The 25,782-nt window shown below is 44.1% G+C and overlaps 1 protein-coding gene across 6 annotated transcripts in view; it reads left to right on the top strand.

Annotated features, from left to right (window-relative positions):
• Nucleotides 1-25,782, top strand: part of NFIA (nuclear factor I A) — a 273,748-nt gene that overhangs the window by 183,020 nt on the left and 64,946 nt on the right. For all 6 annotated transcript variants that reach the window (XM_075832715.1, XM_075832714.1, XM_075832717.1 and 3 more), the window contains exons 4-6: nucleotides 1,825-1,899; nucleotides 12,729-12,846; nucleotides 13,204-13,331. In XM_075832715.1, the coding sequence (XP_075688830.1) occupies nucleotides 1,825-1,899; nucleotides 12,729-12,846; nucleotides 13,204-13,331 (321 nt within the window). The remainder of the gene's footprint in view (nucleotides 1-1,824; nucleotides 1,900-12,728; nucleotides 12,847-13,203; nucleotides 13,332-25,782) is intronic.

Raw genomic sequence — 25,782 nt, forward strand, 5'->3', positions numbered from 1 at the left:
TGAGTTACATCCTGTATTATACTCCAGAGCTGCCCTCACTATTCTGCAGGTGGAGTCACTGTGTACATACATTACATTACTTATTCTGTACTGCACCTGAATTACATCCTGTATTATACTCCAGAGCTGCACTCACTATTCTGCTGGTGGAGTCACTGTGTACATACATTACATTACTTATCCTGTACTGATCCTGAGTTACATCCTGTATTATACTCCAGAAATGCACTCACTATTCTGCTGGTGGAGTCACTGTGTACATATATTACATTACTTATCCTGTACTGATCCTGAGTTACATCCTATATTATACTCCAGAGCTGTACTCACTATTCTGCTGGTGGAGTCACTGTGTACATACATGACATTACTTATCCTGTACTGATCCTGAGTTACATCCTGTATTATACTCCAGAGCTGCACTCACTATTCTGCTGGTGGAGTCACTGTGTACATACATTACATTACTTATCCTGCACTGATCCCGAGTTATATCCTGTATTATACTCCAGATCTGCACTCACAATTATGCTGATTATTAATGGAAACCGTCAGTAAGCTTGTTGTCAGTTTACCTGTAATGCAGTTAGTTATTCCTACTTCAGATTACTGTACAGGGCCTGGTGTAAAAATGAAACTCCCCAGAAAGTTAATAATCAGAGCAAATTCTGTGTATACCATAAACAAGCAAGGAATGCTGGGAGATTTTAGCTTTGAAGCCTGCAGAATTGTGACTGCAGCTCTGGAATAAAACAAAAAGTTAATTAAAATATTACTGAACTTTTCATTATACAATGATTAGGCTTTTTTGACATAAAACAAGGAAACCTTTTTAATGTTTGGTGGATTTGCGAATACTTTGAACACTATAGTGTAGATATAGGGTAAAACTTTGGGTATTCCACTGACCGCTAATTATTCAGATAGAGAAAACCCCTTTTATTTGAGATTTCATTCCCTAGACCCCCGATTTTACCAGAGTAAGTTGCCATCAGCTGCTCATTTCACCTGCAGTGGCCACTACAGGAGGAAAGTAGTATTACATGCATCCAGTCAACGGATGATCATATAATACATGAACCGATCGGATCCGACAGGGCTAGAACCACCTCTAGTCAGGCGGGTCCCAAGGGGATGGGGTCCTGCGCTCTTCCAGGGAAGTACCGAGCAGGGGACCCCTCTTTATGATTTACCATATAGGTCATATGGAAATGTAATGTCCATTATTAGACAATCCCTTTAAGGACCTTATCAGCATGGAGGGGAAACTTGGGACCGATGTGCTGTAGGTGTTTGTATGCCGGCCGGTGCCTGTGAGCATTGCTGACTGTTTCACAGCTGTTGCTGTCAGATTTCCCTTGTGTAACCTCAGACGGGGAGACGGGATCTCGCCATTTTGCTTGGTTGGAACGCGTTTCGACATAATCCCAATCAGATGTTACTTAGTAGAAGGGCTTTAAATCTATCAAGGATCTCAGTGCTCACTCCTTAAGGGGGAGACCTCGGTCCTGATCTCCTCACGTGTTACCAGGCACTCGGGGTTATTCAAGGTAACGCTTTATTAAAACTCTTATCTGTTTCACATTTCCTGTTAAGTTGCTTGTGCATTAAGGAGTCGTCCAGGTGCACATATTTTATTCCCTTTCAAATCTTCTGAAAACCCAAACCGCACAATAACTCGGCCGAGCTCTTTGTTTATGGTGTTTTATTGTTCTTGTCCATTTATAAAAATCAATAAAGTTGTGCGCGGTCTTGCAAGTGCTGGAAGATAGCAGGCGGGCGTATTTAAATATTAATTGCTGCTCTCGCGCTTCTCTTTTGCAGGACATTTGGGCTTCCAAGACAGCTTTGTGACTTCAGGTGTTTTCAGTGTTACAGAACTTGTCAGAGTGTCGCAAAGTAAGTACGCCCCCCCCCCCCATTGTTTTCCTCCTATGAACAAGGTTTGGTTCATCGGGGTGCAGAGTATCACTCCCATCATGCGCTTTTCACTTCTGGTGAAGTCAATAGCAACAATGTAGTCAGTTGTAATTGCTGACATCACTGAGGGTCAGGGAAGAAGAGGGGGCAGAGGATCAGACTACGCTGGGTTTGTTTGTAGTCTGTAACCTTGGAGACACATAAGGCTGCATAGAGGCTGTATACACAAAATAGTAGCAGATTTATTTTATCAAAATGATTTCCAAGGTTGCTTCGTTTTCTATTTTAGATGCACTGTAAGGTCGGGTTGACACGTAAACGTAACTGCGTAATAAACCCGCCGAAAAAACGTTCATAAATTGACCTGCAGTGAGTTTTTTTAAATCCACAACATGTAAATTTATGCTGCAGAATTGCTACTTTTCTGTTGCGCATTTTTGCCCATTGAATTCAATGCAGAGGTAAAATCCCCAATAAATAGCAGATGTTTAGATTTTTGCAGCGGGAAAAACTGCAAATCCGCCGCAAAAATCACCAAATAAATAAAATGTTCATACTTACCCAGAAGTCTCTGCTTCTGCGTCCATCCCAGGCCTCCAGAGATGACGTTTCATCCCATGTGACTGCTGCAGCCAATCACAGGCTGCAGCAATCACATGGGATGTAACGTCGACCCAGGAGGCCGGGTTGCAGGACGTCAGAGGGACGCGTCGCCATGGTTACGTCCTGGGTACTTTTGGAAGATTTCAATTTTGTTTTTTCTAGCGCTGCTTTCCGCAGTGAAAATTCCGCCTGAATTGTGGTGAGGTTTCTCGGACTAAATGTGCTGCGGGTTCTAGGTCTGATATGCTGTGTCGTTTTACGCAGCGTATCCAACCCGTGTGAACCCGGCCTAATAATTTTTTTAAAAAATGGCTGCAAAGTTTACATACCCTTTAAGCATACTCGGCTAATCTTACATTGTATACACGAATACGAGGCTCACTTTGTCACTTCACATATATCACCTGGAGGGGGAGGTTATTATCTTGTTATTTGAGGGTCTATTCACACGATCATTTGACGGATTTTGCCACCATATGACCACAGCATGTGAATAGACCCTTAATGTGCGGAGGCTCGGACCTGCTATCCGTCAGTGGTCACAGGAGTCTGGGATTGACCTTTTAGAGGATGTCGTCTGTCTGAATGACACCGCGCAGGATGATCATTACCAGCTTGTCAATATTCGCTAAGCGCAAAGAATTAGAAGGCGCCGGTCTCCCCATCGTGGTCGATTGATCAGGGGGGGGGGGGGCGATCATTGCGTTCTGCAAGTGTCAGATGCAAGATCCAAGTTAAGTCCTTATTGAAAGGAATGATCCAAACAATCTTCCTGCGCGTTCCTTATATAATGTGTACGACAGAATATCTATAAACTTGGACATATTTAGAAGAATTGACGATTTTCCGATTAGACGTTCGCCATATTTATAAAAATGTCACGCAGACCTATTTGAATTTCCATTTTTCACATTGTTGCTGCGAAACTGTCCAAGTGGAGGCAATAATAACAATGTATCTAGTTGTGGCTACAATCCCCAACATGCTATGTGGCTGTCAGGGCATGTTGGGGGTTGTAGTTTATAAAAAAAAAAATGATAGGTTGTGGTGTATAATAATGCAGATTAGTATAGCACTCGGGGTCTGTGGAAAGCTGGGTGACAACACAGCCCGAGCTGCAGCATTGCCTACTGGTTCTTTATTTATATACATTCTCTTTTTTTAGCACTATATCTCATTCACAACACTGTTCATCCTGCTCTTCCTGGTTCATGAGCAAAACCAATGGCTGCCATCACCCAGGATCTGCTACTTATGTATCAGACTAAGATAACAGAAATAGAACACGATGACAATTCCAGGTCACTTTCTCTTTAAATTGTAATTTTTGAAGTAACCACTTTCCTTTTTTTTGTTGCTTTTATACATTGTATTTGTTTAGCATTTAAAGAGACAGTACAGCCTTGTTTCAGAGGATATCTCCGCATCGACACAGGTGTTTTTTTTCCATTACTCCTTCATCTCCAGCATTCGCTGTATTCAGAGTACAATTGATGCAGCTCCAGGAAGCAGTAATGTATATACTACGCTGCGACCTCTGCAAATGTCGTATAAAGTCAATTTGTATAATTGCTTGAAAATTTACAGCGTGAGCCGGGGAGCAGAGACGCAGATAGGATGCAGTGTCTGACCTCAGACCAGGTATAAATATTGGGTCCCAAAACTAATCTCCGCTCCTCCGATCCATCCATAAAACAGGAGTCCCTAAAAGGGAAATAGATTACATGTGTGGGTTACGCTCGTGTGACCTGCATACTAAGAACGACCGAGAAGGTTAAGAGGCAATAAGGAATTAGAACGACCAATAACCAAAGAACTACAAGTCCCAAAATGGGGAATAACGGGCCCAGAATTGTCTATTCTTCTACTAGTCCCAGAATGGGGAATAACGGGCCCAGAATTGTCTATGCTTCTACTAGTCCCAGAATGGGGAATAACGGGCCCAGAATTGTCTATGCTTCTACTAGTCCCAGAATGGACGGTCACTGAGCACCATTGCCCAGAATTGTACTCGGGCTTCTGCTATTGCTTTTTGAGTACTACAAGTCCCAGCATGGGACTGGCCCACTATTGTCTATCCCTAACTTTCTGCCAGTCCCAGAACGGGCTGTCACTAGCCACCAAAGACTAGAATTGGAACCATGAACTTAGACAACCTCTTCTAGAACTACAAGTCCCAGCATGGACGATCACTGATCACCAAGGACTAAGATTGTGTGTTCCCAAACATTTTATTTTGTAGAATTACAAGTCCCAGCATGGGCGATCACTGATCACCATGGAATGCAACTCTTTCTGAAGCAATGCTGCTGGAGGACTACAAGTCCCAATATGGATGGCTTGGGGCAGTCTCACCTTCTCAGTGGGGTCACATACAGCTGGGTATGTAACTAATGCTGTAGGCACAGGCACCAGGCATTTGAGAAAGGGGGTATTAGAGAGGCCCGGGCACTATTCAGGCCCAGCTGAGGACAGCACCACTACCGCATGATGTTTTTTATTTAAAGAAACAGTAACACGTGGCGGATTCTACATTTAAATATTGCACATGATCTTTTCTTTATTCTGCATTTTTTCCATTGAAGTCAATAAGGAGAGAAAAAATAAAGAATGCCCCAAAAAAATAAAGATACAGAATTCTCAAAAAAAAAAAAAGTCCCCAAAAAAGGCAAGAACCCTCTGTGCGCTTTTGTGTTGTCCAGAGCAGTTGCCACTTTCCTTCCCCCACAAAGAGAGAATGGTTATATCTTTAAGGCCTCTTTCACGCGACCTTATTTTTGCGGACCCGTTCTTTTCTATGGCCCCATGCACACAGCCATGATTTACACGGATCAGTGCAGGGACTGCAAATCCGGACCGCAACTAGGGACATGTCCGGATTTGCGTATTCACCGATACTGGTAAATTGTGGATCCGGGAGTCCTGATGACACACGGAGGCACAACAAGGGTTGTTTGCAGTCCAACGGACCCGTGGTTTTGCGGACTGCAAAAACAATACGGTCTTGTGCATGAGGCCTTAGTCTAGACAGGACCGCAGCACATGGTGGATCAGGGGTCAGCACTGGGTCCAAATCCAACCAGGGCAACCCCACTTTTTGTTTGGGTAACAGGTGCACTTTAAATACCCGACCCATTTAAAGACTTCTCCTTGTAGCGTACACCAGGACGGTTCTTAATGAGTGCCACCCCCTCCCCCGCATTAAGTGCCACGTTTGATATTTGCCGGGTCCAGATTAGATAACGCTGCACTAGTAAAGATCATATATTAGGACCATCACAACTTTCAGTTCATTTTGAGAAAGAATTTACGGTCAAGTCAGGACAAGCTCCGCGAGGAGAACAGTTGGTTCTTATTTAAGTCTTTTCTTTGTTGCTGCGTTTCACTAATGAGTCAGCAATGTCCCAGATATGATTCAGATGTGCTACAAAAGTCGGCAAAGTCCGACGCCCTTCATCGTACCAGGCCACCCACAACTCTAGTAAGGTGCCGCAATCCGTTATCGCAGACCCCATTGGTTCTCCTGTGTAGATAGTTTAATAGCCAACATAAAGGACTATGTTATAAGCACTGTGTGTAGTATTCCTGGATTTCTGACTCTATCTATAGAAGACATAAGGCAGAGAGCAATAACACAGTGACACCTAGTGGCCAAATTAAAAGAACTTTCTAACATACAGTGGCACATCTTCTGACTGCCTGTTCTACATTTACACTGTCTAAATCTTAGACCGCATTAGTAAATCTGTCCCTGTGTGCCTCATTATTTTTAATATCTCTGGTTGCTGTCAGCAAATGTGGACATTCTTGTTTACATCCTTTACAGACCTAATTCTGCTCACAGCTGAGGGTTTGTTACATTTGTAGCCAGTCTAGACCATCCTTTGTGAGCTAAGCACATCAGCAGCAAAAATCTCTTTCCTATGCTGATAGTTTGTTACAATGTATCAGTCTGGAGTCCAGACTGTTTAGCCAATTTCCTATAAGATCAGTCATTGGTCTGATGGCACCTATATATTAGATTCTTGTTGACAGATCTTTTCAATTTCGTTGGGGTCCACGGACAATCTGAAGGAACGGTAAATGTCCGTAGAATTGTTACCTGTCCAAGCCTTTGGTTTCCCATTGATAAGCAGCTGTCATATACATCTTACCCCGCTTATCTCCCTACCATAGAAAAATATATGCCTTTTTATATATATATATTTGACTGAATGGCCATATTGATGGGGGAGTCGGGGAATATTGTTATTGATCATCTATATTATATCTGTCACCAACACTAGACTAATGCTGGACTCATAGCCGTAGGTCTTAGCTGGCTCCAGGTGTATGTGGGCCCTTGGGTGACAGAATCGCTGTGTGACAAGAGGAGGGTGGCCCCCTACCTGGCCTAGGTTTGCCTGGTGCTTATGTCGGCGCTGAGTGATTGTCACGTGTGTGGACATTTATAGTGACCGGTCAGTTTTATCTCGCTGCTCCTCTGATTCCGCTGTGAGAAATGTCTCCTATACTGTCTGCTAATGTCTGCTACCAGAGAGAGGAAGAGAGACGGAGGGGGGGGCGGAGGAAGAGCGAGGGGGGCAGAGGGAGAGCGAGAGGGACGGAGGGAGAGCGAGAGGGACGGAGGGAGAGCGAGAGGGACGGAGGGAGAGCGAGAGGGACGGAGGGAGAGCGAGAGAGGGACGGAGGGAGAGCGAGAGAGGGACGGAGGGAGAGCGAGAGGGACGGAGGGAGAGCGAGAGGGACGGAGGGAGAGCGAGAGGGACGGAGGGAGAGCGAGAGAGGGACGGAGGGAGAGCGAGAGAGGGACGGAGGGAGAGCGAGAGGGGGACAGAGGGAGAGCGAGAGAGGGATGGAGGGAGAGAGAGGGGGACGGAGGGAGAGGGGGACGGAGGGAGAGCGAGAGAGGGACGGAGGGAGAGGGGGACGGAGGGAGAGGGGGACGGAGGGAGAGGGGGACGGAGGGAGAGCGAGAGAGGGACGGAGGGAGAGCGAGAGAGGGACGGAGGGAGAGGGGGACGGAGGGAGAGCGAGAGAGGGACGGAGGGAGAGCGAGAGAGGGACGGAGGGAGAGCGAGAGAGGGACGGAGGGAGAGCAAGAGAGGGACGGAGGGAGAGCGACGGAGGAAGAGGGACGGAGGGAGAGGGACGGAGGGAGAGACGGAGAGAGAGCGAGAGAGAGACGGAGGGAGAGCGAGAGAGGGACGGAGGGAGAGAGAGAGGGACGGAGGGAGAGCGGGAGAAAGAAGGAGAGACAGACACAGAGAGGGAGAGAGACAGAGAAAGGGAGGGAGGGAGAGAGACGGAGGGAGAGTAATAGACAAACATAGAGAGAGTGATAGACAGAGAGAGAGCTATTTGTGCCGGGATATTAGAGGGAAGAAAAAGATTATAATAAAAAATGGCCTGCAGCCGGAGAACGAGCAGTCGCAGTGACCTTGCCTTTTGTACACCATTACACAATTCAATGGCAGTCCACTCAAACCCCGCGCGCGATCAATATCCTATTAAAGCTGCACAAAAAGTCTCCATAAACTTAGTGGTTTAGCCGTGTTTATAAATGGAACTCAGCATAATGAGAGCGTCAACCGAGAGAAGCTGCACCAGGAATTGTGAAGAGCCACGAGGTCCATCTATTGTGTGAAGAGGGAAATCAGAAAGCAGCGACTATCTATCTATCTCATATCTATCTATCTATCTATCTATCTATCTATCTGTCTGTCTGTCTGTCTATCTATCATCTATCTATCTATCTCATATCTATCTATCTATCTATCTATCTATCTATCTATCTATCTATCTATCTATCTATCATCATTCCACTTGACACTTTCACCTACTAGCAGGGTCAATGTATAAATTATGGGTCCACAGAATCTTTGTCTTCGCCACGTGATGATGATATGGACAGCCATGACACATACAGTTGCCCCCATCGCAGTGTTGAGTACAGTCGGGGTATTTGTTCACAGTCCCTTTCCTTGATCCACAAGTCCAGCGGCTCTTATCTACTTCCTAGGTACATAAAAAAAAGTTTATTAGTGCCACATAATGTTTCTTGCTAATGCCGCGTCTCTCGGAGGATGAATACATTAGGATCAGAGTATTTATGGGAGGTTACAGTCTTATCATTTTATAGAGCCGTTTTATTTTACTTTTCACTAAATGTTGGTAAATCAAACTTTGCAGCATTCCAGGGAATGAAAACACCATCTGGCCGCCTTTTATTTATTAGATTTAGCCGGTTCTCTTCCAATAAATTTCCCAAATAGTACATGAAAATTAGATTACGGTTATCAGTGTTCATCTTTGTCCTTAAATTTCTGGTCTCTGATGTCGCTGGTGAGGGGACGGTGTCAGAGGGCTGTAGAACTTCTGCAAAACGTAACTTACAATGAATGCTGTCCATCAGGAGTCTTCAAACGGCGACTGTTGCAAAACTATAACTCCCAGCATGCGCTGACAGCTGCAGACTGGGAGTTGTAGTTTTGCAAAATCTAGAGAGCCACAGCTGAACACTGGTGTAAGTTATTGAACTTTCTAATATACGTTGTGCTTCATTTCCCCCAAAACCTCTGCTTGCTGTCAGTGAACAGAAATATTATTATACTGGTATTCTATGGCGGCTTTGTTACCAGCTTTTTGATTTGACTCCTGGTATGGTGTTGGGAGCAGGGAACCCCCCTCTACGATGCCCATATGTCCTATTAAGACACCCCTTTTAAAGACTGGACGGTCAGTATGGATGTAAGAAGAAGCCGCGTTGATATGTTATGCTCCATATTTCCTATAGATAACACCTCGCACGTATCCGGTCGGAATGTATTTTTTGTTCTCGGTAAGTTGATAATGTCGTAGTTAGCTGAGGTTTCGCTTCCCCTCTGCCATTCACATTTAACACCTTATGGTTCCCGGCTAATTATAGAAGGCGACATTCTTAAACTCGTGCCCTAGGGTTGATCTGTAGTGAACTCGCCATGCCTCGGTATCGGATGACCCATGCCCATAGTATGCCACTCTCATCCCACAGAGGTACCATGTGGCATACGGCAGGTTTGTCATAGCAAAGATTTCATATTTGACCCTCCGCTTATATCTAGAACACTTACTGCCTCTATTTGTGCCCTGGGTGGTAGTGAAATAGGGGTGACAAGGGTGAAAATCTCACCGCGGCCCCTGAGGGCCTAAGATTTGCAACACTATAAGTGAATAGCAATACGAGACCAGTCTAATTGTACAATGAGAGGGATGATAGATAGATAGATAGATAGATAGATAGATAGATAGATAGATAGATAGATAGATAGATAGATAGATAGATACATAGATAGGAGATAGATAGATAGATAGATAGATAGATAGATAGATAGATATGAGATAGATATGAGATAGATAGATAGATAGATAGATAGATAGATAGATAGATAGATAGATAGATAGATAGATATGAGATAGATAGATAGATAGATAGATAGATAGATAGATAGATAGATAGATAGATAGATAGATAGATAGATAGATAGATAGATAGATATGAGATAGATAGATAGATAGATATGAGATAGATAGATAGATAGATAGATATGAGATAGATAGATAGATAGATAGATAGATAGATAGATAGATAGATAGATAGATAGATAGATAGATAGATATGACATAGATATGAGATAGATATGAGATAGATATGAGATAGATATGAGATAGATAGATAGATAGATAGATAGATAGATAGATAGATAGATAGATAGATAGATAGATAGATAGATAGATAGATAGATAGATAGATATTAGATAGATATTAGATAGATAGATAGATAGATAGATAATTCATTGCTGTCCTGGTCCTGCACTATTTTCAGCACTTTCCTCATTTGATATAAGTATTTCTTGTGGTCCGGCTGGAAGTTTTTCACTTATAAGGGTGACGGGCCGGAGCAGCCCTGATGGGCGTCTGTTGGGAGTAGTGCGGCTGTGATACTGCAGCGATCCAGTTTGATTGATTTCCATTCAAGTCAGACTGACTGCAATGTGGTCATTTTTCTATAGCGCGTGTGCTGCAGCAGTCTGCGATCTGCAGGGTCTGACTTCCAGCCGTCCACATCTCTATTACCTTTTACACAAATTACTACACTGATTTTTTTTTTCCTTCCATGGAAATTCATCAGTTTTACAGCTTTCTGGGCTGCTGTCAGGAGTTCCTGTGAGAAGGCAAAAATCTGAGACCTCGTTCATGGTCTTGTCTCCAGACAGAGGGGCTACAGTACGTCTCGGTAATATCCCACATTAAACAGACATGTCAGCCTTTGTTATAGGGGGGCAATGTCCTCATCGTCTTTCCTTTTCTGCTTATTTGTGGGTCCCCACTATTAAAATAGTAGAAAGTTAAACACGCAGTAGCAATTAGATCATGAAAATGATGACAGCAGCAGGAGATGAGTGTGTTGATCTTGTGGGGGCAGTGACCTGTCTTCTTCTGTAATGATGATGGTGAGGAAGGGGCTTCAGGTGACAGGGGCTTCATGTGACAGGGGCAAGGTTTGAGGAGGGAGGCAAGTGGGAGGTCACAGAATCAAAGGAGCAGGGTCCCCGAGCAGCACAGAGCATTTCAGGAGGGGATTGTGCTGATCTTGCGGCAGACAGTGACCTGTCACCTTATGTGTTAGTGAGGACAGAGCGGCAGGTGACAGGGACAGAATATAAAAACGAATTTCCTACGTCTAAACTTGATATTTAATATATAACGTTGCACAAAACATTTCAGGGCAAATTTATTTGCAGTGATAAAATCTACTGTCCAAATGTGCAGACAGCTTGACATCTGCTCAGCATCAAACTCTCGGTCTACAAAAAAATGCTGTTCCTGACATAATTTTAGTGTTTGCTATAAATACATTCAATAATAAATAATTGGTAACAAGATCCAGAAGCCGACTGACTCTCACATAGAAATATGCAAAATCTTTCTGATAAAAACCATTTGTCTGCCACGTAAGGGCCACGTTGTGGGAACCTGAATGTCCTATTCCCGCAATTAACATATAAACCATATCCATAAGATCCAGGACCCTCACAATCAAGATAGGGGAGGACCAGAGAGTTGGCCGTGTGGGCATTCTCCATTACAGTCTATTGGCGGTGGAGCGAGCCCTTACCTGGTAGTCTCCATATTTATCATAGACTATCATTGAGAGTCCTGGCGCACACAGATGGGCAACTCTGCAGTCCTCTCCTCTGCCCACCAATGGGGTGTGTACTACCAGTAAAGAGTACACCCATTCTCATCATTAGTCAAGGTCCAAGTAGTCGGAGCCCTACAAATCTTAACATTTATGGCATATCGTATGGATAATGTTTGGGATTGGAATACCCCTTTAAGGGTTAGGTGACATTATGTTACATGACCCTAACAATGGACTCACAATGTCTCCCTAGTTACGTAGCCCTAGCCAAAGCTGATCACCCAAACTGGCGAAGTATGCTCATCAGATAAATGTCTATAGGACTGAGTAGTAAGTGTCAGGCAGTGGCCATAAAGCTAAACAAATTTTTAGTTATTCCTCCAGTTTCTTTTTTCAATTGTGATATTAGACCTCGTGGACAAAGTCGTGTTCTGAATTGTGAGACTTAGGTTTCGTTCACATCTGCGTCAGGGCTCCGTTCCGTCTGAGCTTTCCGTCGGAACGGAGCCCTGACTGACACAAACGGAAACCAGAGGTTTCCATCACCATTGGTTTCAATGGTGACGGATCTGGTGCAAATGGTTTCCGGTTGTCTCCGTTGTGAAGGGGTTCCGTCGTTTTGACGGAATCAATAGCGTTGTCGACTACAGTATTCATCCCGTTAAAATGACGGAACCCCCGCACAACGGAGACAAACGTAAACCATTTGCACCAGATCCGTCACCATTGAAATCAATGGTGAAGGAAACGGAAACTTCTGGTTTCCGTTTGTATCAGTCAGGGCCACGTTCCGACGGAAAATTTAGTCGAAACGGAGCCCTGACGCAGATGTGAACGCAGCCTTACCCCTAAATAAATTGCCTGCTGCACAAGGAACCTCGGTGATGTCAATAATTCCAGCCTCATTGATAGGTGGAGTATAATTTGCTGCCTCCATAGTGTGACAATTGTTTCATGATTTTTCTTAAGCCCAGTGTTTGTTATTTTAGCAGCTGAATTTTTTCTTTTCTTACTTTCCAGCACCCATAGCAGCAGGAACGGGTCCTAATTTTCCCATTTCAGAGTTGGACAGTTCTTCATACTACAGTATGAGCCCAGGTGCAATGAGAAGATCGTTGCCCAGCACGTCCTCTACCAGGTAACCACGAGTGGTCTTTACCACCAGTCATTCATAGTGTTCTTTGTTAAGGATTTCCATTTCCAGCCGCTCATTATATTTTTTCATGCTAATTTCCCCAGTAGGGGGTGCTGTTTTGTTGAAATGTAATGTTCAGTGCACAGATTTCTCAGTGTAGATGGACCTGTGGCCTCAACTCATGTCTAGTCATTAGGAAGAAAAAATATTATTAACTTTGTTACTTTTTAATTGATGAATATTGACGGATTCCACATACACAAAGCAACATTCACCTTAAACGTTTCTTCACGATGTCTAAGAATAGGAACTTGTGTGGGTTACGTCTTCCTTCATTGTCTCTTTCTTCCTCTTTGCAAGTTCTACGAAGCGCCTCAAATCTGTTGAGGATGAGATGGACAGTCCTAATGAGGAGCCATTTTACCCAAACCAGGGGCGTTCACCAGGAAGCGGCAGTCAGTCGAGCGGGTGGCATGATGTGGAACCAGGTAATAACATGCAATATAACGATGTTTGCAGGAGAACCTTTCGTATTGGACTAAAATGTCCAACCATCAAGGAGCACCAAGGTCGGATCATCCGACGCTCATGCTTTGTTTTTTTTAACCAGTGACATTCATTATGGTTTCATGTTGGGTTTACCTTCATCGTGGTCAGTGAGAAAATGTCCTTCATGTTGTTGATAAAACGCGTGTAGAAGCTGTTGGAGGTCATTTACGATGCATGGTACTCTGCAAATCCATTTTTTGGCCCCATCGTTTCCTACCACAATACAGACAGTGGACTAGAACAGGACCATAAATCACATCTGATCCTAGGGTGGACCATTGGGGCAAACTCACTCCAATCCCTATGGAAATCTATTTACTCTGCCTTATAGGGGGGCGAAACGCGTTGCAAATATATGATGCTCAGCCAACCACTGGTTCCTCATGCTTCTTCCGACACCGTTTGAGGATCCTACTCTAGCATCTGAAGCTTCCTTGACCAGCTAGCTTCCTCGTTTTGGCCCATCTCCATAGACATTGATTTACTATGCCTGAAACGCGTCGCAGCTTGCAAATAAACTTTAAGCTCAGCCAACCACTGGTTCTTCAGGAACCCATTCCAGGATATCCCCTAACCAGCCAGATACCGGCGGGCTTCCTTCCTTCCATGTAAATTAATTAAAAGTCAGTACAAATTGCCAAAGCTTTATCAGTACAGTCTAGAATTTTTTTTTGATCACTTTTTGAAACCCTTCTGATTCAATAGACCTTAGTAATACGTCAGCAAAATTGCCAGTTGTCAGTAATTTTTGCTCTTTCTCCTATATTTGCTGATAACTACACATTTGAATTGATACATTCTTATTATATAGTGTCTTCGTATCAGGATCCACTGTCCCACTCCATCGTAAATGACCCCGATGTTGTTACTTGTTGCACAGCACGGTCGAGTTTGTCGCTCCTGGTTTGGGAATGCACAATGATTAATGAACACGCCGGATCTCTCACCACCAGCGCACTTGTGTCTAGCGTTACTGATGACAACTTGTTTCTCAGCTTTTAGTGGTGTATAGGAAAGTCCGGATATCCGTGAACTGGTTACATATCCCGCACTCAGTGGAAATGACTCCCAACATTACCACATGGGGTAAAAAAGAGGGCGCCGAAATCCCATGTAACAGCAGTACGCCCTTCACTCAACCGGTTATAATGTATTTCCCAATTAAAATGTGGGAGACGACAATGTATCGGGAGAATATTTATCAATCACAATAGGACGCATAGATTTTCCAGTCAACAAAAATGGCGCAAATTTCACATTTTACAATTCCTAGCCACACGGCTTTTTCTCTACACCTTAAAACTGTTTGTACTACCATGATTTCTAGAGTCATCACAAAAGTAACAGATCCCTAACAAATTCAGCACTGCTACATCTGTCAAGTTGGCCATAGACAGTAGATTCTAGTTAACTGATATAATGTCTATGGGGCCTGACAGACCGTCCCACCGATATTTGGGACTTTAATGTTGGGGTCTTGGGCGATCGCTGTCGGCCGAAGAGTCCACGTCTGTGGCCGGTTGACGGGGCGGTCGAGATGTTTTACGGTCTATGAGCCACTTGGAGCAAGATGTGAGTGTAGTTACTGTCATTTCCCAACCATTGTCCTGGGATTTGTCCATTACGCTTTGATAATCTTGTCTAATCTCCCTCTAGCTGCAGAATTCCTATATACAAATACCTATAGCCGTTGAGCTCTGCTACATTTGTGTTTGTTTTAGGGTCTGTAGATTGTATATGTGAGTGTAGTATATGTATTGCTACAGACGCACCGTTTATGGTTTCAAGGCTCATCTTTATTTTATTTCGGCGCTCCCAACGCATTTCACATTGAACATGGAAGAGTCACATAAGAGGATAAGAAAAATGTCAGGTAAGAAAGAGCGAGCGGCGCACGGTCCAGTCGTGAAATAGACGCCCAGACATCGGCTTGTGTTACCTTTTCATTATTTTTTGGCTGTGCTATCGGACGTAGACCCTAATACCCATATATATTGCCTTGGCTTTTTATTTATTTTTTGTTTCTGTTCGAAAAAACGTTGTATTGTCCTCGCACGCTGCAAGTGTCGCTGTACAATCCGATATAGTGTCTCATGTTCTTATGTATGATTTATATCACATGTGGCTGATGTTCCGTTGTTTTACTCTTCAGGGTTTTACTCTTTCGGAGTATTAGAATAGGGGTTGCTTCTTTCATTTATTGGTCCGTCTGCGCCATACTGCGACTTTAACTAGACACCGTGGGCCCTGATGAGTAAAATTGGACCAACTTCATTCACTTAAAGGGGTCGTCCATTCTTATGTAAATAAAGCTTATTCAAAATCCCTGCAACTTTTTAAGATACTTTGTGTCAATGCCTCAACATTTTCAACATCTCTTCTTGCTGTCAGTGAATACAAACCTTATTTATATCTGAAAATGCATCCGGATTATGTCCAACTTGCGCAGGTACGTGGCTCGATACGCTGTAATGAGCTCTGCATCTGTGTCAAGTGAATTTTCAGCCATATTTGAATAACTTTTCTGGCACCCCCCACCGTTTCATTAACTTGCGGCACGTACCCTGAAAGAAAGCTCTGCTCATCCTGAGCCATCTGGTTCATGAATAGATTGCCCAACTATAGTGAATGCTAAAACTTATACCGACAGAGAGGATGAAGATGATGTAACGCTTCCCAACGGTGCAGATTTATATTCTATTCAGGATCCATGGAGTGCTGGGTGCCAGCTTTTATGGGCACTGTAATGGGCACCATTAGTGGTTGTCACCCTGCACTTAGGGGACCAAGATGATTCTTTAATGGCAGAAATTTTGGGGGAAAACTTTCTCATTTACATGGAAAGTTCTTTTTCTAGAAACAATCATGTGACTGCTCCGTGTGGTGCCCTCATAGGGTCCAGATGTGGCATGACTCATACACCTAGAGAGTGCTGAAAAATAAACAGCACGAGCCCCCAATCCTAAACCTCACCCTTGTCCATCACAGCCAGGATAGGGATTAATGGGACCCTTTACGCTTGCAGACTTTCACCGGTCTCCGCACTATCCCATTATCCCCCCATATTCCACTGGGAGCGATGGGAAGACAACAACATATACATTGTGGAGAGACGAGGCACACAGGGAGGGTGTAATGCCCTTGAATGTTGAAGTGAACCCAGCTGTGTAATTCTATCTCGGCATGACCTCACCGAGCATGCACGCCGCACCTGGGCAAATAAATAGTGGCTGCGGACTGAGAATGGGGTCGGTGTAAATGAAGAGGGTGTGGAGAGCAGAGGAAGGAAAGGTTTGGGATTACCTGCAGAGCTTTACCTTTCTCTACGGCCTGTCACTCGGGTACCACATGCTCCGCAGACGTGTGGACAAAGTGACAGCTTGCAGCCCTACAGGAAACAAAGGCCGTATTTTATACAAAGGAGAAACAGATGGAAACTGTTTATGAAAACCCCATTTGTTACAAGGACCTGAGAATAAATGAAAGCGCGCACAATACCTACAATACCGCCACCCGCCTGCAGAATGGGGGTCACAAAGAGCAGAGCAGGGACCTAGATGACGTCACATACTATACTGACTTATTCTGTGCACTGATTGGATACCTATATCCACCAATCACAGCAAGCCATTTTGTGGGTGGGATCAAAATTCAAGCTGCCTATGTCATTCTGAAGCAAATGACATCACCAAGATTTCTGCAGCCTGTAATATGGCCGATTATGCTACGCATGCAGTGAGAAATGCGGACGACGTGGTCGACCTTCTGCCAAGCCTCATGCCCTCAGTTCAGGGACATTTATACTTTAAAGAGAACCTGTCCCCTCTCCTGACACGTCTGTTTTAGTAAATAATTCTATTCCCTATGAAATAACAATTCTGGAGCATCTTTTCTCAGAACTCGATGTTGTGTCGTTCCTCAGTTATTCTTCCTTAAAGACTGATGAATAAAGTGACAGCTGGGTGTTACCAGTTGGGGGTGTGTCCCTACACAGTCTGACACTGTCCAATCAGTGCTGGCAGAGTGAGAATGTGTAGGGACACGCCCCTTTAACAAGGGAAATAGTAACACCCAGTTGTCAATTTATTCATACATTTCTAGAAGGAATAACAGAGGAAGGGCACAACGCAGAGTTCTATGAAAATAAGTTCCAGAAATGTTATTTCATGGGGAATTTACTAAAACAGACATGCCAGGAGAGTTAACAGATCCAACTAAAAATTAAAGTCCACACCAATGATTTGTTTTTAGGTACAAAATTCTGTGCTGATTAATTTTTGAATCTAGCTTTATTGGGTTCGAGAGCTGTTTTTCTGATGCAGAGCTCCAAATCCCCTGCATAGCCATAGAGTTAAATGATTTTTCCTGCAGTCACCACCAGGGGGAGCTCACTGAGACCAATTTATTATTGACTTTAATAGGAGCTGTATAAATCGTTTTGTAGTGAGCTCCCCCTAGTGGTGACTTCAGACCGCCAAAACGTCGTAATTTAACTCTAAGGTTGTGTGAAGAGAAGTAGGGGATTTGGAGTTTTGTACCAGGAAAGACATAGCTCTAACCCATATAAAGATATGCTATGAAATTAAAGACTAGAAAACTTTTGGCCTAGAAATAAAATGGTGTTAAAAGCTGGACATTCATTTTAAGTGGAAGACTTGAGTAATCTGAGACAGACGGGTTGCTATGAACATGCCGTCTGACTGTAGTTATTAGACAGTGTGTCCATAGCAACTAGACTGTCAGACAGGAAACCGACACACACCATTCCCCATTTCTGGCTGTGGTATTAACGGAACACTGCGTGCAAAGAGGATACACTGTATTATACCTAGTGCAGGTCCTAGGGGGCGGAGCATGACACAAGGATTCTCTCATTGGTGTTCTCTGTGTCATGCACCGCCCACTAAGCATAACACATGGTATAGGTTTTGTATGGAGTGTTCTTTTAACTGAAAAAAGTGACTATTTTCCCTTGCAGCCTGGAAAATGGTTCTTCCCTCGAAGCATTGGCCCCGCCCTGTGAGATGTTGGACATTGGGCATTGGAAGTAGGACAGGATCGGGAAGCCTCGCACATCTAAAGTGAAGCCGAGTTAATTGCAAAACGGCATCACTTGCCTCCACTTCAGTTATTGATCCGGACAGCGGATTTATGTTCTGTGTAGGAAGTCATTTTAAAGGGACAGTAATGCACACGTATGGGGCGTTCCTAATATCTGTCCTATAGAGCCGTGGTCTCCACCTCCAGTGGTTGTAAAACTACAACCCCCAGCATTCGCTGACAGCCAAAGACTGCCGAGCTAACCCTGTCAAGTGCACATCAAACAGACTACTATGGGACCGACATATGCCGAAAGTGCGCCAGTATATCTCTTCTTTAGCGCTTGTCCACACGTAGCGGAATTTCTATCCGGAATTACGAATGGAAAATATGCAGCGGAATACAGTAGCTGCAAAGTGGGTGAAATTGAACAAATCTCATCCACACACTGCGTAAAAATTCTGATCCGAATTTTTTTTCGTACCGCAGCATGTCAATTTCTGCTGCGGAAAGTGGACCGAATTGCTGCGTTTTTCAGAGGAGGGGTCACTATACCCCACATTGAGAAATACGCAACAAAATATGCACCATTTTCTGCTGTACAAAACGCAGGAAATGGTGCGGTTTTTCCGCAGCGGAATGTCTGCTACTTTCTGCGGAATTGCTGTATCCAAAAAAGTAGATGACTGCGCCTTTCAATACAAACGGATCCTGCAATACCATGTATACCGCGTGGTGGAGGATTATTTATTTTAATTTTTTTCCATTGGGCAAGTCATGCCTCTAGATGGCATACAATTTCACACTTTGGTGCTATACGTTCTGCGTATATGTCGGGAGCTTTATTCCAGTGTACAGACCAGATGAACACCACAAGTGTTGTATGAACAGCGCCTTATATACACCAAGGAGAGCGGTATAGGGCACGGCGTTCTCTATTATATCAGACTTATTGGACACTTAAAGGGGAAATCTGGTGAAATAACTTTGTGATATTTCATAGATACCTTGCTGGAGTCTGTGATCTCGGACCACCGCTGATTTCCAGGAGGAGGGGCTCTCTGGACCCCTTTGGCACGGGCCGGACATTGATTGAACCTTCGCTTAGATGATTTCTAATAACAGAAATGTCTGAAGTGCCAAACGGGTGTAAACTCTCTCTAGTGCCCTGCAAATCAGTGGTTTCCGAGATCACAGACTTCCCCCATGTCATCTTCTTAATTGTATCTATGACGTATCAAAAGATTATTTCTACGTATTTCCCCTTTAAATGGCGCACAGTCCCCATCCAGAATACTCTGTAAGGTTACCGGAGCCCAAAGCAACCGAACAATTGGCGGTCTCTGAGCCAAGCTTCACTATTGACAAAACTGACTTCATCTTGCAAAAATTTTCTGCGCTTTTTTTTCTCTTTTTCCAGCCCCCCCCCCCCCTGTTCCTGAAAGTCTCCGAGAGACGGGAGGGAACTGTAAAACCTTCAGCTTTGTGTTTGTTTAACCCAAACCTAGGAAATTCTGCAGAGCATGTTAGCCAGACCGAAGATAAGCTATCTCATAAAACAAAAATATTTTCTGCGATACGGTGAAAGTTTTTTCTTTTTTCTGAAGGGAATGGTCCATTTTGGTTAATTAAGTGCACGGCTTGTCACGGATCTGTCAGCAGAAGGAACAGAAAGCAGACGCACGCTCCTAATCCTGTGCAGATAAGCGGTTCACGCGGTTAGGCGCACACTGTCCCTCTTGTTGGGCGCTATATTAATCGTCGGGTAAAACTTACCCCGGCCCCTGCTTATATACGGTACCATTATTGTAAGAGACGTCTTAACCTCGTAACGTGCGCCGCGAGACAAACTCCGTCCTGTCAATAGGTCCCCGAGGGGGCGATTGATTTAAATTCAATCTGTAGGTTACACCCGACTCTGCTGTATACAATGCGCTCGGTTGTTCTTACAGTAAACGCGTTATTCACCGCCATGACACAGCGGCGCAATAGAAAATACGATCACGGAGATATATAAAAGTTTTAGGATATAAACTATCAATATTTCCGGGGGTTTTATGTAACGAACGCTTAATTAATGTATAGTGAAGAATTCTACAACTTAATAATATGCTTTGTGATTCAATTTGTCACCATTTTCAAGATCTCTGCTTGTTGTCAGTGAATAGGGAACATTGGATTGTGGACATTCGCACTGTCAATCTGACACCCGCCCAGTTTATGTCAATCTGTTACTAGACGGAGAAAACTCTGTTACACTGTTACAAACCAAGCACCTGTGTAAGCTGGACACGATCAGGAGGAGTTTTCAGCCTCTTATTTATTCCTGTTGCTTATATAGGGCCATCGTATTTCGCAGCGCTGTACAGAAGTTGTCGTCATTCACTGTCCCCTGTGGGGTTCATAATCTAAACTCCCTATCAGTATATTTTTGGGGTGTGGGAGGAAACCCATGGGTTGCCCTTGGTTCCCGGTGTTGCCCTTAGTTGGATTCTAATCCAGGACCCCAGTGCTACAAGGCAACATTGCTAACTACTGAGCCACCATGCTTCCTTTATATGTTCCCATTCACTAAAAGCAAGCAGAGATCTTGAATCTGGTAAGGAATTGAAACACAACATATATTTATTTATAGAACGCATACATGTTTTTTTCTTTAACTGAGCTGCACTGTATTTTTGGGGGGAGGTGTTGGGGGGGGGGCGCATTGTAGGAATGAGCGCTCTATGGATTTACCAGAGTGCCGGCAAGTTGGCCAAGGCTGGATTAGGCAAAGCCGTAACTAGACTGTCCTACAAGGTTTAGTTTGCTGCCCTAGCTCTGTATTTAAATACCCTAGAGAGGGCAAAGTGGCTTGTTGGCACCATGGCAGGCACCCAACACCTGGAGCCGTTTTCCCTGGTGGACCCCCCTAGCTACGCCCCTGTGAATAGGGCATGGGCATCCACCCTGACATTGCTCTAAACGTCCCCCTTAGTAGTTGATCATGGACTTCTCTAATGGCGCTGTAGAACGGTTTTACTTTGCGCTATTATTGAGCACTGTGTGGTAGTTCTATGTATTCACTGTATGGCGGAATATGTCTATCTGTATATATCCCAGGTGAACCAATCCTGCCGATGTATATAATGTCCCCAGACCACCACGCAGGGACTGAATATTAATAAACAGAGCATTATGGGTAACCGCACTCATGCACACGACCGTGTTCGGTCCTTGATATACGGACCGCGTTTCCCAGACTGAACACCGTTCAGGGAGCCGGGCTCCTAGCATCATACTTAGGCCTCATGCACACGTGATTACGGCACAGACCGCCGCGGAGTGTCATCCGCGGGCCGCCTGCAATCACGGACACAGAAGATGCGCATTTATTTCAATGGGACCGGACCGCACTTGCGGACCGTAAAATGACTTGTCCTGAGTTTTTTCGGTCCACAATTGCGGCCCCCACACGGTCCGTGCAAACCACGGTCGTCTGCATGAATGAATGGGCCCGCAATTCATCAACCATTTTTGCGGATGAATTGCGGACGCAAAAACCTGGTTGTGGCATGAGGCTTAAGTGACTGATGCCGGTATTAGGGGTCCCGGGCTTGACCTCTCCCCTCTTCTATATGGATATAAGGGCTCTCGAGGAGAAGGATGGGATCTTGGTGGGAGACGACAGGCGACTTGCATTAAGTAACCGGCGGAGGTCAAGTCAGTCTATTTGTTGTGAGGGAAATAGTACAGAGATGAAGAATCGAATACGGGGCCATAATAAGGTTTCGGCAGAAATTGCTGACTCTGCGTAGCGATGATTCCTGCTGACGGGACCTTTTCTATTGTTCATTACTTGATTTCACAGTTCAAGCAATTTTAGGTCTTGAAAATCTATCATATTTTTTATTTTTTTTATTTGAGTTCCTCGGCATGTGGGTTTTGTCTGCTGCACCTCCGTATATAACATCTCGCTCGTATGTCCCCCTCTTCTGTCCTCCCGTCAGCTGGATTTATGCTTCATATGGAATAGATTCCCTTCCGTTAAGGTCGCTGGGGACACGTGAAGTCACTTGTAGCTGCTGAAGCCTCCGGAGGATTTGATGAAGTGTTTATTGCAGTCTTTCCAATATATCTTCTAGTATCTGGGGGTTACAGGTGACCTGGACATGACGTCTAGGAAGATCTCAATTCCAGACGTCATATGTCATAATATATACCAGGGGAGGCCCTGCTGATTCTATGGGGGCCACGTGGAAAGAGGGGCCCCAGTTCCGGTTGGCGCGTCCTCCTTCCCAATCCGTGACCAAAGTAAAACAGCTGCAGGGAAATGAAATTCCCTCCCGCCAGGGGACCCCATTGGTCACATGACATCTCGTCTTACATCTCCGTATCCTGCGGGCACAAACTGCTCCAGGGGTTTTCTGGCGTTACATAAATTAATTTTAATTGTTGTATAATAAAAGGTTGTGCAACTTTCGAATATGATATGTGTTTCAATTCCTTTGTTATTTTCAAGATCACTGCTTGCTGTTGGTGCGGAGAACATTTTTGTTTGCATCCAGAGGCTAAAAATCTGTACCGACCTAACACTTCTCATAGTTGCGGGTTCGCTATAATTGTATCCACTCTAGATAATCCCCTGTAACACATCAGCACAAATCTCTCTCCTGTCCTGATAGTTGTTACAATGTATCGGTGGAGCTCACACTGTTTAGCACACAGAGGATTGTCCAGATTGGATACAACTGGAGCAACCGACAGCTGTGAGAAGCATAAGGTTTGTGCTGATTTTCGGCCTCTGGAGAATGTTCCCATTCACTGGCAGCAAGCAGATATCTTGCAAATGGTGGAAAATTTAAATACAAAGTATATTAGAAAGCTGCAGAACTTTTCATTATGCAACGATAAATATTGATTTACATAAAACCAGAAACCGCACTAGGGCTAAGCTTCATGATACCAAAACTTCTGCTAGAGTTGAATGGAGACCACTCCTCCCACCTCTACCTCATGGACTATAATCTGGCCCTGCCCCCGAAGAGCCAAGATGGGTCCACATGGGCAACTGGAGCTAACAAGTGACAGGGGGGAGCGGGATTAACAAACTAAAGTCCTGAGAAATGGCAAATTTAGTGGCATCTGGATCGATCTCCATTATTTTTCGAATTTTTTTTGCTAGCCCCCCCTCCTCCTCAATGTACACCCCTGCCCCTCCTGAGCGGCATAGTAAATTCTGTCTACCCAGACAGGGTTCATTTCTCATTTACGAGGTGATTTTTCTTCCGCCTTATAACTACTGATTTGTTTGTGTTACGTGACAAATCACAGGACTATTAATAAAACGCCAAATGAAGAATTGGGAAGAGGTAATTAGTGTAACTGCAAAGTAAAAGATCTACGGCAGCTGCTTAAAAAAGCCGCATCGAATATTTGTCAGAGCGAATTAATTATTTTTTCGTTCCCCGTTTGCGTTACTTAAAGTTCTCGTCCTGCGTCGTCATCCGTTTGCATTAAATTGATTGATATGTGAGACAGGAGCTCGTAAGATGAGCGGCGCCTCTGCTGCGCTCCGCGATACGGTCATTAACCTGTCAGGATATCAATCATGTGTAGTCTAGGCTGTCAGGGCATGATGGGAGTTGTAGTTTTTACTATAGCTGGAGAGCCACAGGTTGGAGACCACCCTTATACAGCATCTTGTAGGGTCTCACATGATGGTCTCCGTTTATGCCTAAGACTAACGTTAAAGGGGTATTCCCATTTCATAAAGTGATGACGTTTCGCTAGAATATGGTATCACTTTCTGATTGGTGGGGGTCCGACTGCCGGGACACTCACCGATACTAAGAATGAAGGCGCCGCAGCGTTCTGTCCTCTTCAAACGTTTTCCTGCGTTCCCGGCTTCCGGCCCTATTAATTCTTCATTCGCAGGAACGGTAGGTGTCTCAGCAGTCTGACCACCAACTCTGTGCCAGAAATACCCCTTTAAGACTAATGACCTGTAAATATTATTCATTGAAGGGGTTGTACAGGATTAGAAAAACATGAGTGTTTCCTTTAAGAAACAGCGCCTCATCTGTCTACGGGTTGTATCTGGTATTGCAGTTCAGCTCCATTGACGTGAATGGAGCATAGCTGTAATACTACTCACAACCCATGGACAGGTGTGGAGCTGTTTCTGGAAGAAAGCAGCCATGTCTTTCTAATCCTGGACAATCCCTTTAAGTCGTCATCTCCTATCAATTTGTTAGACATTTTTCTTAGACATTTTTGGATAAAGCTGGGGGCACAACCATATGGTTGTAAGGGTGCACTGAGAGGGTTCTGGGCCCCCCCCCAGGAACTAAAGCTCAAAGGCCCTTTACCAACCACCACAGTGGTTGACAAAGGGGCCGTGTGCCCTCAGGCACTGCCCTTAATGCCCAAATGGTTGTGGAGAGATTATAATCCAATATATGAAAAATATTCCTTGCCTAAGATTATGGATCCTGCCATCAGCAATAAATATTACAAAAAGAAAAATCTATATATATATAATTTCTTTATATTTTCATTTATTTTATATGTATGTTTTTTTTTAAATAAGTTTTTTTTTTTATTCTCAATTAGATATGAGAGGGAATTTTTTTTATTCTATATGTATTTTCCTAACCTGAATCCTCACGCTCAGGCGCTCGGTTGATATTGGACTTTTTACTTCTAGAGACCGAGGCTTTTATCGATGTCATTGAACGTGGACTAATAATGTGTAATCCTGAGTATTTGTGGCGATGATTTATTAGGCCTTGTTCACACTGAGTTTTTTGCAAACAGAAAATCTGCCTCAAAATTAATTTTGGAATTTTGATGCAGATTTTGCTCTGCCTGCACGCCGATTTTCGCTGCATTTTTCACCCGCGCCCATTGAGCGCCGCGGGCAAAAAACGCAGCGAAATACGCTTTCTCTGCCTTCCATTAATGTCAATAGGAGGTCAGAGATGTAAACGCCCGAAGATAGGGCATGACGCTTCTTTTTCCCGCGAGACGGTTTTTCCGCTGGCGGGAAAAAAACGCCTCCGCCTTCCTTTGAAATCAATGGGAGGCATTTTCGGCCGTTTTCTGGCGCATTTTCCGACGCAGTTTCCACGTCAAAAAATGTGTCAAAAAACTCTGTGTGAACTTACCCTTAGGTGGTTTTCTATTATATTAAGGAAAATACTTTGTATCAAACTCGCACTGGAATAAAGTATTCAGGGATCGGATTTGCTGTGTTTTGAATAAAATGATATTTTGTTTATTATTACATTTGGAATTTATAAACATATATTTTACTATTGAAGTTTTAGTTTTTTTTGAGGGGGGGGGGGTTTCTCTTGAAACTTTTGA

The sequence above is a fragment of the Rhinoderma darwinii genome, chromosome 7, assembly GCF_050947455.1.
Source record: "Rhinoderma darwinii isolate aRhiDar2 chromosome 7, aRhiDar2.hap1, whole genome shotgun sequence".
In the NCBI taxonomy this organism is placed as follows: Eukaryota; Metazoa; Chordata; class Amphibia; order Anura; family Rhinodermatidae; genus Rhinoderma; species Rhinoderma darwinii.